At 48.7% G+C, this 14486-nt stretch overlaps 1 protein-coding gene across 10 annotated transcripts in view; it reads left to right on the forward strand.

Moving 5' to 3' along the window:
* Positions 1-14486, forward strand: part of KYAT1 (kynurenine aminotransferase 1) — a 35419-nt gene that overhangs the window by 12924 nt on the left and 8009 nt on the right. For 4 of the 10 annotated variants that reach the window (XM_059143107.1, XM_059143109.1, XM_059143106.1 and 1 more), the window contains one exon: positions 12709-12767. In XM_059143107.1, coding sequence (XP_058999090.1) covers positions 12715-12767 — 53 coding nt within the window. In that variant the 5' untranslated portion in view covers positions 12709-12714. Of the gene's footprint in view, positions 1-9473; positions 9626-10092; positions 10307-12708; positions 12768-14486 lie in introns of all 10 variants that reach the window. The other 6 variants (XM_059143101.1, XM_059143103.1, XM_059143104.1 and 3 more) reach the window with 2 other exon arrangements.

A 14486-nucleotide genomic window follows, 5' to 3' on the forward strand; every position in this document is an offset into this window, starting at 1 on the left:
GGTGTCAGAGAGAGGACTGTTCTGCTGGACATGTGGAGATTTTAGTCAGGAGACAGAAGAGGGTCCCTTTGGAGGAATCAGCAGGACATTGGGCCCAGAACAGGGCAGCCATCCCTGTATTGGGCAGGGAGACCAACCCTCCCCATGTGCCCAGGATGGTCGCGGTCCTGAGAAACCCCTTAATCCTGAGCAAGCAGGACAGCTGGTCCCCCTAGAACATTGCAACAGGCAGAAGGTGCCTCCTGTGACCAGCACTACACTCAGACTTGACCATGGACTTCATGTCCCCTGGCTGATTGAGGCCGAGGCACCCGGATGCCCCCCCCCCCCAGATGACACTGTGGAATGTCCTTCCTCAGATAATAATTGCACTACCTCTTGTTGCTCCAAGCTCTGGTTTTTAGCTATAGCCACCAGGGAGTACTTCCTGCAGGGTTCCCCTGGGAAGTGACTCAGTTTGAGAAACTAGAGCATCAACTCTGGCCCGAGGACTTCTCAGCCCCTGACATCTCCCAGCCCTCCTCCACTCCTGGGCCTTTGCACCGCCCTCTCCACCAGAGTCACTTTCCCTGCTTTGGGGCTTTGTGCTAATGCCACTTCCTCCAGGGAGCCCTCCCAAACGCCCACGTTCCCCCAGCCCGTTCCTGGAGCGCCCTCTGGTGTCCCATTGCGTTAGTTTCCAGGAGCTGCCAGCCCGAAGTCCCGCCAAGCTGGGTGGTTTTACACAAAAGTTTTTCTTTCACTGCTCTGGAGACTAGAGGTCCCAAATCAAGGTGTCCGCAGGGTTGCTTTCTCGAAGTCTCTAGAGGTCAATCTGTCCCATAGTTTTCTCTTAGCTTGTGGTGTTGCTGGCAATCCGTGGAGCTCCCTGGCCTGCAGACACCTCCCCAACCCCCATTTCTGCCTCTGTCTTCCCATGGCCTTTGCTTGTGTGTCTGTGTCTCTTCTCCCTTCCTCGAAGGACACCAGTTATCCTGGAGTAAGGTCCACTCGAATCCAGTATGACCTTATTCTACATAGATCGCATCTACAAAGACCCTATTTCCACTCATGGATGCCCGGGGTCTTCAAATTCACTTTTGGAGGACACAGTCCAAACTTATGAGGAAATACTTGCAGGACGAATGAAGGAGACAGTGCTTGGGGGCATCTCTTCTCCTCCCGCCTACCCCGGCCGACAGCTCCTGGTCCCTACTGTAGTCTCAGCCCCAGGCCAGGGCTGGGCCCCAGAAGATGCTCTGGAGGAGAAGGTGATGACTAAAGAACGGAGGGAGGCAGTGCCCCTCCTTTGGACAGAATGGATGACTGTCAGTGCTCTGAGATGCTTTGAAAGACCCCAGGGGAAGAGGCTGGGCTGCGTCGGGGTTAAGGAGGGACTAGCTGGGTAGCTGCCCTGGTCAGGCTGAACTTACTTCTTATAAGCAGGTGCAAGCCGCTATCAACTTCATGGAATCTTCTAGAGTGGGCAAGCCTGACTATTGCGTGATGAATTATTTTTGTTTATTTCTCTTTTGTAATGAAGTTAGAGCATTCCACGGGTAGTGATGAAATTCCGTGAACAGGCGGATTTCATTGGACTTCTGGTTTCCAGTCCTGTTTATAAGGAGCTTGGAAGTCATCCCACCATCCTCGCAAGCAGAAAGCTGGCCAAATCGAAAAATCAACACCTTAGGCCCATTTGAGAAAGGAGCTCACAGGGCAAAAATTAGACAAACCAGCAGATACAGACAATCGTGACTTAGATGAACAGAGACTTCCACGTGGCCCAATTCTGGGGGACGAAAACTTAAACATAATGGACAAATTGCTGGAGGCCCAGCGTGGACATGTCTGAGAATTCAAGACACTAGGAGGGTCCACAGTCCAACCCTGGTCTGCCACCAGGGTTTGTTAATACAGTTTTATTTTTTGTTAAGTTTTTTGTTTGTTTGTTTTTTTAAGGAAGGAGAGCAAGAGGAAGCATGAGTGGGGAAGTGGGGCAGAGGGAAAGGGAGTAGCAGACTGTCCCCTGCCACAGCTGAGGAGCTGTGACAGACACTGTAGGTCCTGCAAAGCCCACAGTATATACTGTGGCCCAGTACAGAAAAAGTTTGCAGACGCTGCTCTGGAAGGAGAGTGGCTATAGGGCCACAACTAACAGGTAGACGGGAGTGGCAAGTGTGGCCGGGGGTGGACGGCAAGCGAAAGGGACAGTGGCAGGAAATGGCTGGGACAGGTGGCCTCACAGCTGATTTCACGGGGCCCTCTAGAATATGGTAAAGATTTTGGATTTTATTCTTAGTAGGAGGATTTAGGAAGAGAAAAGCAGCCTCTAGAATCCAGGAGCTGGCCTGACACCCACAGATAGGACTTGTGTTGTGTTGAACACAACTGCGCGGTACACCGGTATCAGACAAGGCCATGTGGCCACCATGAGAAATCCGGAAGAAAAAAAACCACAACGCTCTGCAATCATGTCTGACCACAAACGGACATGAACGTTGTCGAAGCCATTGGATACCCAGTGCCCCCCTCTCCTGGCACACCTGGGCTGGTTCTCTAAGTATAGCCAGCCTCACTTGAACCTGCCTCCCTATAGAGATGATTATTGGGGGGCGCCTGGGTGGCTCAGTCAGTTAAGCGTCCAACTCTTTGTTGGTTTTTTTTTTTAAAGATTTTATTTATTTATTTGACAGAGATCACAAGCAGGCAGAGAGGCAGGCAGAGAGAGAGGGGGAAGAAGGCTTCCCGCTGAGCAGAGAGCCCGACGCGGGACTCGATCCCAGGACCCTGAGATCATGACATGAGCCAAAGGCAGAGGCTTTAACCCACTGAGCCACCCAGCGCCCCTTCTCTACCTACTTGTGATCTCTGTCTGTCAATTAAATAAATAAAATCTTTAAAAACAAAAACAAAAAAACAAGTAGGTAGAGAAGCAGGCAGAGAGAGAGAAGGAAGCAGGCTCCCCACTGAGCAGAGAACCTGATGCGGGGCTCGATCCCAGAACCCTGGGATTATGACCTGAGCTGAAGGCAGAGTCTTTAACCCACTGAGCCACCCAGGCGCCCCAACCAAGCATCCAACTCTTGATTTAGGTTTAGGTCACAATCTCCGGGTCCTAAGATTGAGCCCTGCCTGTGGCTCTGCGTTCAGCGGGGAGTCTGCTTGTCCCTCTCCCTCTGCCCCTCCCCTCGCTCATGCAGACTCTCTCTCAAATAAATTAATAAATAAAACCTTTAAAAAAAAAAAAGATTATTGTGATATCGAACCATAAAGTGATCTAGCTTCCCTGAACCCTCCCCCAAATTACTTTGCCAAAGTCCAAATACCATAATAAGTTCCAACAGCCTCTCACTGAGACCCCCCGGGCCCCTGGCATGCATTCCCTCACCGCAACTTCTCAGTCTCTCCTGATCTCTTGCGACTGAGGGCACTGATGAGGGTTTAGCCATGAGACCTAATTTCCTGTTAATGAAAAAGAAAACAAAATCACAGCATCTTGAACAAGATCCATCCCCTACCCCCAAGTCCAGAGATCACCGATGGTTCCCCGATTATCACAGGCCCAGGCTCCTTCCATGTTGTGGCTGTGACTTCTACCTCAGACGTGTGGAACCTTCGAAATACATACAAAAGTAGAGTAGAGTGTGCTGACCTGCCCAGTCTCACCCATGGCCTGGCTTACTCCCTCTGTTCTCCTATCCGCTTCCTACTTCCACCATCTGGATCATTTTGGATTATTTTGAAGCAAATCCCAGATATTATGTTGTCAGTATTTCAAGAGACATCTCTAAAGTGCCTGGGTGGCTCAGTCGGTTAAGCGTCTGCCTTCGGTTCAGGTCATGATCCCAGGTTCCTGGGATCGAGTCCCCCAGCAGGCTCTCTGCTCCGCAGGAAGACTGAACACACCCTGCTTGTGTTCCGTCTCTCGCTGTGTCTCTGTCAAACAAATAAATAAAATCTTTTTTAAAAAAGATAAAATCTTTTAAAAAAGAGACATTTCTAAAATATAAGGACTGTTACAAGGAAAGAAAGATATCCCCGATACCATTAGCACAGCCAATAAATTACTGATTTCTTCGTATTGTACGTTACCCAGTCAATGCTCACATTCGTCCCTCAGACTCACCCCTAACATCTGGGGACCCTCAATGGAGCCCACACAGCAGATGTCTAGATATTTGCAAGTCTAATGAAGCTTTGCTGGGGGGCGCTCCCCCCCGCCCCAGGCCCCACAGCCCTCTCCCCAAGGACCACCCTCGAGTGACAGTGCCTAAGGATGGTATGATCTACCCAGCCTTTCCTGCCTGGCACAGTTTCGAACCTGAAATGAGAACTAACAAGTCCTAAGTAGTCAAGCTTGGAGGGGGCAGGGTGTGGGGCGGTGTAGGGTCTCAAGGAGGCTGGCGCCCCATTACCTGGGGAACCTGAAGTGACTAGCTCAAAACCAAGCAGACTCTTTCTCTCTGGTTCACCACCCTCCACACCCACCCCCCAAACAGAGGTGGGGTCTTCTCCACATGCAACTCCCAGGGTGAGCCTTCTGTCTGTCTCTCTCTGTCTCTATCTCTGGCTCTGAGCCCTGCATCCTCAGGTCAAAGAGGTCCAGTTCAACCCGTTCTTCCTTTTCCCGTAACCCCGCTTGCTCAATCAGTTACCAGATTTTCCAGACATTCCCTAAGAAATTGATAAGGAATAAACACCTTGGTGTGTTTTTCTTGAGTGCTTGCCCTGTGGGGGAGGGGTCCTGGATGGCAGGGGCACCATTTATAGCCCGGGGTTTTGTGGATCACAATCCCAGGTGCCCATGTGATGTGGTTCTAGAATGAGCATAGATGAGGTTCAGCAGGGTGGAGTCTGGAACCGCCGACCGGGAAAGAATTCTTGCGATGTCTTTGGTGCAAAACGGTCATTTTATTAAAGCACGGGGACAGGACCTGTGAGCAGGAAAAGCTGCTGCCCCAGGTTGTGAGGGGCAGCTGATTATAGACTATGCGACTTGGGGGAGGTAAGGAAAAAGGGAGGTTTCGAGAAAGAAGACCTACAGGATCCCGGAGGCTTTGCTATTTGTCAAAGTTGGTTTTCCTTCTAGTAAGGCATTAAGAGCAAGACAGTTGGGAGCTTCCTCCTATCACACGTCCTTGTTAATGAGCTGCAGGTTTAAAAGAAATTCTATTTTATTGACCTTTCCTCCTGCCTCAGCCTCCCTCAATTTTATGGTGATGTTAGGGCTTCGGGAAACTGAGTTACAGGTCTCTGGAAGTCAGGCTATTGATAGGAAAGCTTCTTCCTTGTAAATCACCAGGACATTTGTAAACGGAAGGAGATTCAGGTCCTGCAGGATTGTGATCTCCTGAGTTAACTGTTTTGCCTTTAGGGCAGCCCAGAGCCATGTCCCATGTATCCCGCGGGTCGTGGGAGGGGGTGTTGTGGGGTGTCATCTTCTGCTTTGTCCTCTGCTTGCCTTCTGTTCCCTCATCACATGCACTGCATGCGGGGGGTCTCCTCTGCCTCTCAGCCTTCTGTTTTGACCAAGTCGGACCTACAGAAAAGGAGAAAGAACCATGCAGTGGCCAGACGTCTGCCTAGCACCCACATTCAGCCCTCGCTCCCGTGGACCACCGGCACTTGCAAACGCCTCTCTCTGCCCTACCCTTGTTTCTGAATGTCTTTGCTGAATCTTTTCTTTTTTAGTAGATATGTTCTGGCCGAAGCAACTTTAAGATGATAAGTGCTTATTGCTATTTTTTTTTCAAAGATTTTATTTATTTATTTGAGAGAGAGAGAGAGAGAGCGCACAAGCAGGGGGAAGGGGAGAGGCAGAGGGAGAAGCAGATTCCGCGATGAGATTCCCTACGTGGGGCTCCATCCCAGCACCGGGAGATCACAATCTGAGCCAAAGGCAGAAGCTTAACCATCTGAGCCACCCAGGCTCCCCTCTGAATCTTTTGAAAGCAAGTTGCAGACATCCCGACCCTTCACTCCTAGATACTTCACGTGGCTCCTAAGAATGCCATCCCCCCATGGGAACGCCCCGCGTTATCGCCCTCAAAGAAATTGACCAGCCGTGCCCTCTGATGGACAGGCCATATTCAGATATGCCACAGCTGTGCCACAGATACCCTTTAGGAACTTTCACTGTTCTTGTCACCCATCCCGGATCCAGTTAAGGGTCATATGTTGCATTTGCTTGCTGGGTCTCTTTGACAGCAAACCCCCGCCCCCACCCCTGAGGTCCCCAAACCCTCACCTCTTTGTCAGTGCAGTGTTCTGACCCCCCTGGAAGAGAAATGGAAGGAAGGAAGGCTGGAAGGAAAAGTCTCAGACGGCGGCGCAGTTCTCAGAAAATTTCAGCAAGGGCGCCTGGGTGGCTCAGTCAGTGAAGCATCTACCTTCAGCTCAGGTCATGATCCCAAGGTCCTGAGATCGAGCCCTGCATTGGGCTCCCTGCTCAGTGAGGAGCCTGCTTCTCCCTCTGCCTCTGCCTACCTCGCCCCCCCCCCACACCGTCTCATGAATAAGTACAGAAAATCTTTGAAAATAAATAAAATTTTTTTCAAAAGAAAATTTCAGCGAAACCAGTGGGAGTCCTTGGAAGTACCTCATCTCCCAATGACAGTCGGCCTCGCTGTCTTCCAGACACTGGAAGGAACAGCCGGGGAAGCACATGGAGGTACAGACCCAGCACTGGGGACTCAGGATGGAGCCCTCACCGTTTCCTCAGTCAGTTAGGCTCCTGGCAGAGGCACATATTGTTGTGGCCATCACAGGGATACTGCCTTAAAAAAAAAAAAAAAACCTTAGTGATTTTTACTTTACTTTATTTTTATTTTTTATAAGGTTATTTATTTATTTTATTTATTATTGTTATTTTTATTTTTTTAAGTAGGCTCTGCACTGGGCATGAGCTCACAACCCTGAGATGAAGACCTGAGCTGAGATCAAGAGTCAGACAACTGAAAAAAGTAGGGGGTTGGGTGTCTGCCTTTGGCTCGTGTCATGTCCTCCAGGTCCTGGGATCGAACCCCATGTCGGGCTCTCTCTCTCTCTCAAATGAATAAATAAAATCTTAAGAAAAAAAAAAAAAAGAGTTAGACACCTATCTGACTGAGCCATGCAGGCATTCCTAAAGATTTTGTATTTTTAAGTAATCTCTACACCCAACGTGGGGCTCAAACCTATGACCCGAAGATCAAGAGTTGCACGGTCTATCAACTGAGCCAACCAGGCACCCCTAACCTTGGTGATTTAAAAAAAAAAAAAAAATTTATTGAGATATAATGATATGCACATAGCGTATAATTCAACCGTTCCAAGTGTACCTTTCACCGGTTTTTAGCATGGCCACACCACCGTCTAACTTCAGAACATTTCATTAGGGCAAAAAGATACCCAGTAACTGTAGCAGTCTGTCCACATTCCCCAACCCACCCTCCCACCCCCAGCCCAAGGCAATCCACGATCTACTCTCTATCTCGAGAGTCTTGCCTGCTTAGTGTAAATGAAATCATATAATGTGTGGTCTTTTGTGAGTGGCTTCTTTTACTCAGCACCATGCTGTCAAGACTCACCTGTGTTGCAGCAGGTGTCAGAACCTCCTCCCCTGTTGTTGCCAAATGATTTTCCATCCCATGGATCTACCACATTTTATTACCATCCTGTAGCGGACACTTAGGTTGCTACCACCTTATAATACTGGCATAAACATGCACATACAAGTCTTTGTGTGAGCACATGTTTTCACTCCTCTGGGTTACATACCTAGGAATGGAGTTGCTGGGTCATATCTTTTTTTTTTTTTTTTTTAAGATTTTATTTATTTATTTGAGAGAGAGAGAGAGCACGAGAAGGGGGAGGGGTCAGAAGGAGAAGCAGATTCTCCACTGAGCAGGGAGCCCAACATGGGACTCAATCCCGGGACTCCAAGATCATGACCTGAGCCAAAGGCAATCGCCCAGCCAACTGAGCCACCCAGGTGTCCCGCTGGGCCATATCTTAAGTAGTTCTGTGTTTATTATTTGGAGGGCCTGCCAGACCATTTTGCGTAACAGCCACGCCACTTACATTCCCAGAAGCAATGTACCAGGCTTTCAGTTTCTCAACATCCTTGAAGCATCGTTAGACATTTGTAATCCTCTGACTTGTGTGTTTGTCTTTTGGGTGTGTGTTTTCCTGGTGCCCAAGGGTATTTAATGTACCTGCAGGCCGTAGGGCCAAAGAAAGAGAAAGGCAGCATTTTGGGGAAGGGGTGGCAATGCCATTTATTTTCCCATTTTGATCTTAAAGGCAGCCACCTTGCTGAGCGTTCGTTAATTTTACCGGTTTGTATATTTGAATTATTGTGTGTAGTTAACTGTATCCCCTTGCAAATAGTGGGATATTATTTCTTTCGGGTCTTATACATGTAATTTCCTTTTCTTGCCGCACCAGCTGGGACTTCCAACACAGTGGTGAAAGGAAGTGGTGATAGAGATTTCTTTGAATTTTGTTCCTACTTTCCAGAGCATTTGCGGGGCTCCTGGGTGGCTCAGTCGGTTAAGCATCTGACTTCAGCTCAGGTCATGATCTCCAGGTCCGGGGGTCAGGCTCGAGGCTCCATGAGGAGCCTGCTTGTCCCTCTCCCTCTGCCCCTCCTACCTGTCACTCATGCTCTTTCTCCCTCTCTCAAATAAATAAGTAAAATCTCTAAAGAATAAAAATAAAGAGAATGTGTTTTGCCATGTAAGTCTCTAGCTGATAAGCTTCATATATCCTTGTAATTACCCCCAATATTTGCTGTGGCCATTCTAGCAAGTACGAAGTGGCATTTGCCCAGTGACTAAGGATGCTGAACACCTTTTCATGTGCCTATATTAGCCCTTTGTGTAGTCTTCCTTGGAGAAATTCAGATTCATGATTTGCAAATACTTACCCCCATACTTTTATCTTTTCACTCTGTTGATGGTATCCTTTGAGGCACGGAAGTTTTTGATTCGGGTAAAGTCCCTTGTATCTATTTTTTTCTTTTGTTGCCCACGCTTTTGGTGTCGTACCTACAAAACCGTCTTCTAACTCAAGATCACAAAGACAGGCTCCTGTTTTCTTCTGGGAGTTTTATAGCTTTAGCTCTTGTGTTTAGATCCATGATCTACAATGTGTTAGTTTTGTGTATGGTGTGAGGTAGGGGTACACATTCACTCTTCTGCCTGTGAATATCCTTATCCAAGCACCATTTGTTGAAAGACTGTTCTTTCCACATTGAATTTTCTTTGCACTCTTGTCATATGGCAAGTGACCATATGACCACTGACCATGGGAGAGTCTTATTTCTGGACTCTCACTATGATTCCATTGACTTATATGTCTGTCCTTATGCTAATACCATCCTTTCTTGGTTCTTGTAAGCTTTGAAATTGTGCATCAAGCCCTCCAACATTTTTCTTCCTTTCCAAGGCATTCTTTTTTTTTTTTTTTTGCATTCATTTTTTAAAAGATTTTATTTATTTATTTGACAGAGAGAGATCATTAGAGAGAGAGAGGGAAGCAGGCTCCCTGCTGAGCAGAGAGCCCGATGTGGGACTCAATCCCAGGACCCTGAGATCATGACCTTGAGGCAGCGGCTCAACCCACTGAGCCACCCAGGCGCCCCTGCATTCATTTTTTAAATGTAAGTTTCTTTTCATCTATCCTGCCCTGGACTTTTTCCCCCTTAACTTTATTTGTTGAAGAAACAAAGTCATTTGTGGATCACCTCTCCATGGTATCATTTAACATATTCTTCTGTCCCTTGTGTTTTAGTAACCCAGTGGCAGGATCTGATCTAGATTTGGTTTTAGCACGGAGGTGATTTGCAGGAGGTGTGTGTGTTTCCAGACTCAGAACATAATGTGGGATCAACTCTCCCTGTGGTGTTAGGGGTCATCCATGATCTTCACCTGGATCTTTTTTTTTTTTTCTTTTGTTAGAGGTAATTTATATTTTGAAAGGGTTCCTCTGGTTTCTGGGGGTCAGGGGGTTGTAGGTGTGAGGGATAATCATGCAAGAAAGCACTTGTTGCCATGCCTGGCACACAGTGACCAGTCAATAAATATTAGCTCTTATTGTTGCTGCTGCTGTTGTTGTTGTTATTGTTAGAGCTGTGTGTGTGGGATCCATACCCTGGCCTCGGAGCCATTTTTTGGCCAGAGCGTTCTCCTCCCTCTTCTCTGCCTCTGGAGGAGAAGTCACCAGTGTCCCAAGGCCCAAGGGAGGCATGTTCAGGAATGTGGCTGCCATCTATTTGCACCTGGCTGGGCTCTTCCAGAGAAAGAAGGCTGGAACTTCTCTCACTCGGTGCATGCACCAGACTGTAAGTGCTCTAGTCCCATGTGTTTTGCTGTCCAGCTCAGAGCCCCGATGACCTGGCATGGTCCCAGCTTCAAAGCTGTGCATGATGCCCCTCTTTCAGGATGCCTTCCTTGACTCTAGCCTGGAGGGAACCCCTCCCTTGCTCTTTCCTCTAACCTTGAACTTGTAGCTCTGCATCTGAATGGTCTGCATGGAGCTGTGCTGCCTGCCCTTCATCCCCTAAGCCCAGCCTAGTGTTCAGTACACAGTAGTTGCTCAGTAGACATTGGCTGAGGAATACATTATACATAAGTCCAAAAACAGGCACTGTTTCCTCACTTAATGCAGTTACTGTGTGTCATACTTGAGGGTCACTCCTTTGAGTTCCCCCAGGTTTCTGTGCTTGCATGATATTTATCTCCTTCCTATTCTCATTCACCTCCATTCACCTACTTTGTTCTCTCTCTCTCTATGCCTTTGTAGCCCGGTACCCCTTACCCCACCCCAACCTTCTCAAACTTCCCTCGCCCCAACATGCACCCTCACCTCCCCCCCAACTTCATCTTCATTGTATGTATTTTTAAGATTTTATTTTTAAGTAACCTCTACACCCAACATGGGGCTTGAACTCACAACCCTGAGGTTAGAGTCACATGTTCTGTTGACTGGGCCAGCCAGGCGCCCCTCTATCTTCTTAAAAATGATGTATCCCCAATTCAACAGTAATTCCTTATAGCATTGAAACCACGATCCCATCAATGATATGCTGTTATTGTATGGGCTAGTAAGGGGGGCGGGAAGTGCCAGTCAGATTCATGCTGGAGATTCTGAGATACGTTTGAATTCAGAGAACATGCAAGGGAAAAAAAAAAAAAAACAAAAAACCATATATCAGAATCAATCCCATCTGGTGTGATCTCCATACCAAGAAAAAATGGAACCATAGAAAAATATACACATGAGGTACCTGGCTGGCTCAGTTGGAAGAGCATGCAACTCTTTTTTTTTTTTTTTAATTTCTTTTATTTATTTGACAGATCACAAGCAGGCAGAGAGGCAGAGAGAAGCAGGCTCCCCACTGAGCAGAGAGCTGGACGTGGGGCTCGATCCCAGGACTCTGAGATCATGACCTGAGCCGAAGGCAGTGGCTTAACCCACTGAGCCACCCAGGCACCCCGAGCATGCAACTCTTGATCTCAGGGTTATGAGTTTAAGCCTCACCTTGGGTGTATACATTACTTAAATATATAAACTTGAAAGAAAGAAGGGAAAAGCACACACATGTAGTTAAATCACCTATAATTCCACCACTCAGAGAGAATCTTTGTTAACATTTTGATGTATTTATCTTCCAAACTTTTTTTCGCCTACTCCTATATGGTTATAGAAAACTGTACGTGTATACAAATACGTAGTAGGGTATTTTTTTTACAAAACATAATCATACTGTATGTACTGTTTTGTAGCCCGTTTTATTGATGTCAGCACATCCAATTGATAAATATTCTCGAAAAGCATGATTTTTCTTGGGCACCTGGCCAGTTCAGTCGGAGGACCATGAGACTCTTGATCTCAGGGTCGTGAGTTGGAGCCCCATGTGGGGCATAACGTTTACTTTTAAAAAATTATTTTTTTTAAGATTTTATTTATTTATTTGACAGAGAGAAAGATGGCGAGAGAGGGAACACAAGCAGGGGGAGTGGGGGGAGGTAGGAGCAGGCTTCCTGCCAAGCAGGGAGCCCGATGAGGGGCTTTATCCCAAGACCCTGGGATCATGACCCAAGCCAAAGGCAGACACTTAACTGAGCCACCCAGGCGCCCCAAAACATTTTTTTTTAAATATTTATTTATTTATTTGATAGACAGAAATCACAAGGAGGCAGAGAGGCAGGCAGAGAGAGGAGGAAGCAGGCTCCCTGCCGAGCAGAGAGCCCGATGCGGGACTCGATCCCAGGACCCTGGGATCACGACCTGAGCCGAAGGCAGAGGCTTTAACCCACTGAGCCACCCAGGCGTCCCAAAACATTTTTTTTTTTAAATGTGATTTTTCTCATCTATAAAATGGGCCCAGCCAGGTTGTTCTGAGTTTAGCATAGCCGTCCTAAAGGGAAGCGGCCGTCCTAAACGCAGGCTGCATGTTGGCCAAGGTGTGGCCTTCCTCCCCCTCCTGCTGCCCCTCCACCTCCTCAACCTGCCTGTCGGGTCCGAATCTAGTCTGAATCTGGTCGGAGTCTCAGGACCCGTGGAGCCAAGGCTGGTGGGTGGGGCATGTGGGGGCGGGGCCGCCGGCATGGGGCGGAGCCAGGCCCACAGGCGGGCTCCCTGGGAGAGCCGATCTGCAGTGCTGCTTCAAGGGGGCGGGGGCTGTGGTGGGAAAAAAAGCCCGACTCCACCACTCTGACCTTCTGCTCGCTCTGTCTCCAGTTCGCCATGTCCAAGCGGCTCCAGGCTCGTCGGCTGGACGGGATTGACCACAACCCATGGTGAGCTCCGCAGGGCTGGGGAAGCGTGTGGGGTCCTCTCTCGGGCGTGAGGGTGGGACAGGGCTGGGGGGGGGGGTCTGGGTCTGCATTAACTCGGGGGTACCCAGGACGGCCACCGTGCTGGGACTGAGGTTTGCAGCCACAGCCTGGGAGAGGTGAGACTGGGAGCCGCGGGCTTGGGTTCCAATCTCAGCTTCACCTTGCTCTTGGCTGGGGCGCGGGGTGGGGTGGGGGGGTGGGCAGTGACACCTGCTCTGAACCTCAGCTCCCCAATGGCAAAATGGAGCTAATTACATCTACCTTGAAGGGCCTTGGGGGGATAAGGCAAAACGCTGTATTAAATGCTGTATCAACGTATGAAATGAAATGAATGATATGCTGTATGAAGGCATCAGGCTTGGGGCTTTCCAGGGATTTTATTTCCCACTTAGTACAGAGTAAAATAAAGTAAGTAAGATCATGTAAAATACAGGCAGCTCTGCACTGGACATGAGCTGAGGTTAATTTCTTTTCTCTGTTGACTTGTTCTAAATTTGAAAGACACGTGTGCCCGTGGTTACTAGTAATACAATGGATGAAGTAAGAAGGTGTGTAAGAAAAATGCAGGGATTTTTCCTAATCGCCCCACCCGGCCTCACCTTTGGCCAGCAGCACAGAGTCGCAGACTCAGAAGATCCACAGTCACATGCTCTACCTACCCCCTGAGCCAGCCACGCCCCCGACATCCCTGTACTTTCAAAAAAAAGTTGTTGGCTGTCGTTTTCATAAAACATGGGAGCACTTTTATCTTTCTTTCTTTCTTTTTAAAGATTTTATTTATTTATTTGACAGAGAGGGGTCACAAGTAGGCAGAGAGGCAGGCAGAGAGAGAGAGAGAAGGAAACAGGCTCCCCGCTGAGCAGAGAGCCCAATGCGGGGCTTGATCCCAGGACCCCAGGATCATGACCTGAGCCAAAGGCAGAGGCTTTAACCCACTGAGTCACCCAGGCGCCCCATCTTTCTTTCTTTCTTTCTTTGAGAGAGAGCAGGTGTGCTTCTGCCAGAGGGATGGAAGGCAGGGGGAGGGGCAGAGGGAGAGAGACTCCTAGGCAGGCTCCTTGTCCAGCACAGAGCACGGCTCAGGGCTCAATCTCACGACCCAGGGAGCAGAACCTGAGCCAAATTCAGGAGTTGGGCCCTCAATCGATTGAGCCACCCAGGAGCACCCCCCACAACCATTTTTTTCTTTCAAGACCCCTCCTAAACCCCCCACCTCCATGTACAGCATTTTGTGATTTGCAAAGATCCTCTGCCTGATACTCCATGGTGTTTGGGACAGAGGAGCCAGACCCAAAACCCCTCTAGTATCTGACTGCCCCCCTCCGTAATGCCACCTTCTGTCCTGTCTGTGAGGGAGGCTGGGCAGCCTCATGGGCCTTTGCAAATAAGATAGAGTCCAACTCAGACTAGGAGACAGGCTGGAAGAGTCAGCAAGACACTTTCCTGACTCAGAGACCCAGCAGTCTCTTGAACCCAACACCACCATTATACAGAAGGGGAGGCTGAGGCTGTAGGAGGCCAAGTCTCATGGGCAAAGGCAGGGCGGAGCAGAAGCAGGCCTGGGGAGAATGTACAGGACAGGAGTGGGGGTGCCAGAGGGATGAGGGCCATGCGAGTCTGGATAAAAAAGGGCCTGAGGTTCTGCTAACCCCAAAGTGCTGGCCTGAGAGGTTCAGAACC

Source organism: Mustela lutreola, chromosome 12, assembly GCF_030435805.1.
Source record: "Mustela lutreola isolate mMusLut2 chromosome 12, mMusLut2.pri, whole genome shotgun sequence".
NCBI lineage: Eukaryota > Metazoa > Chordata > Mammalia > Carnivora > Mustelidae > Mustela > Mustela lutreola.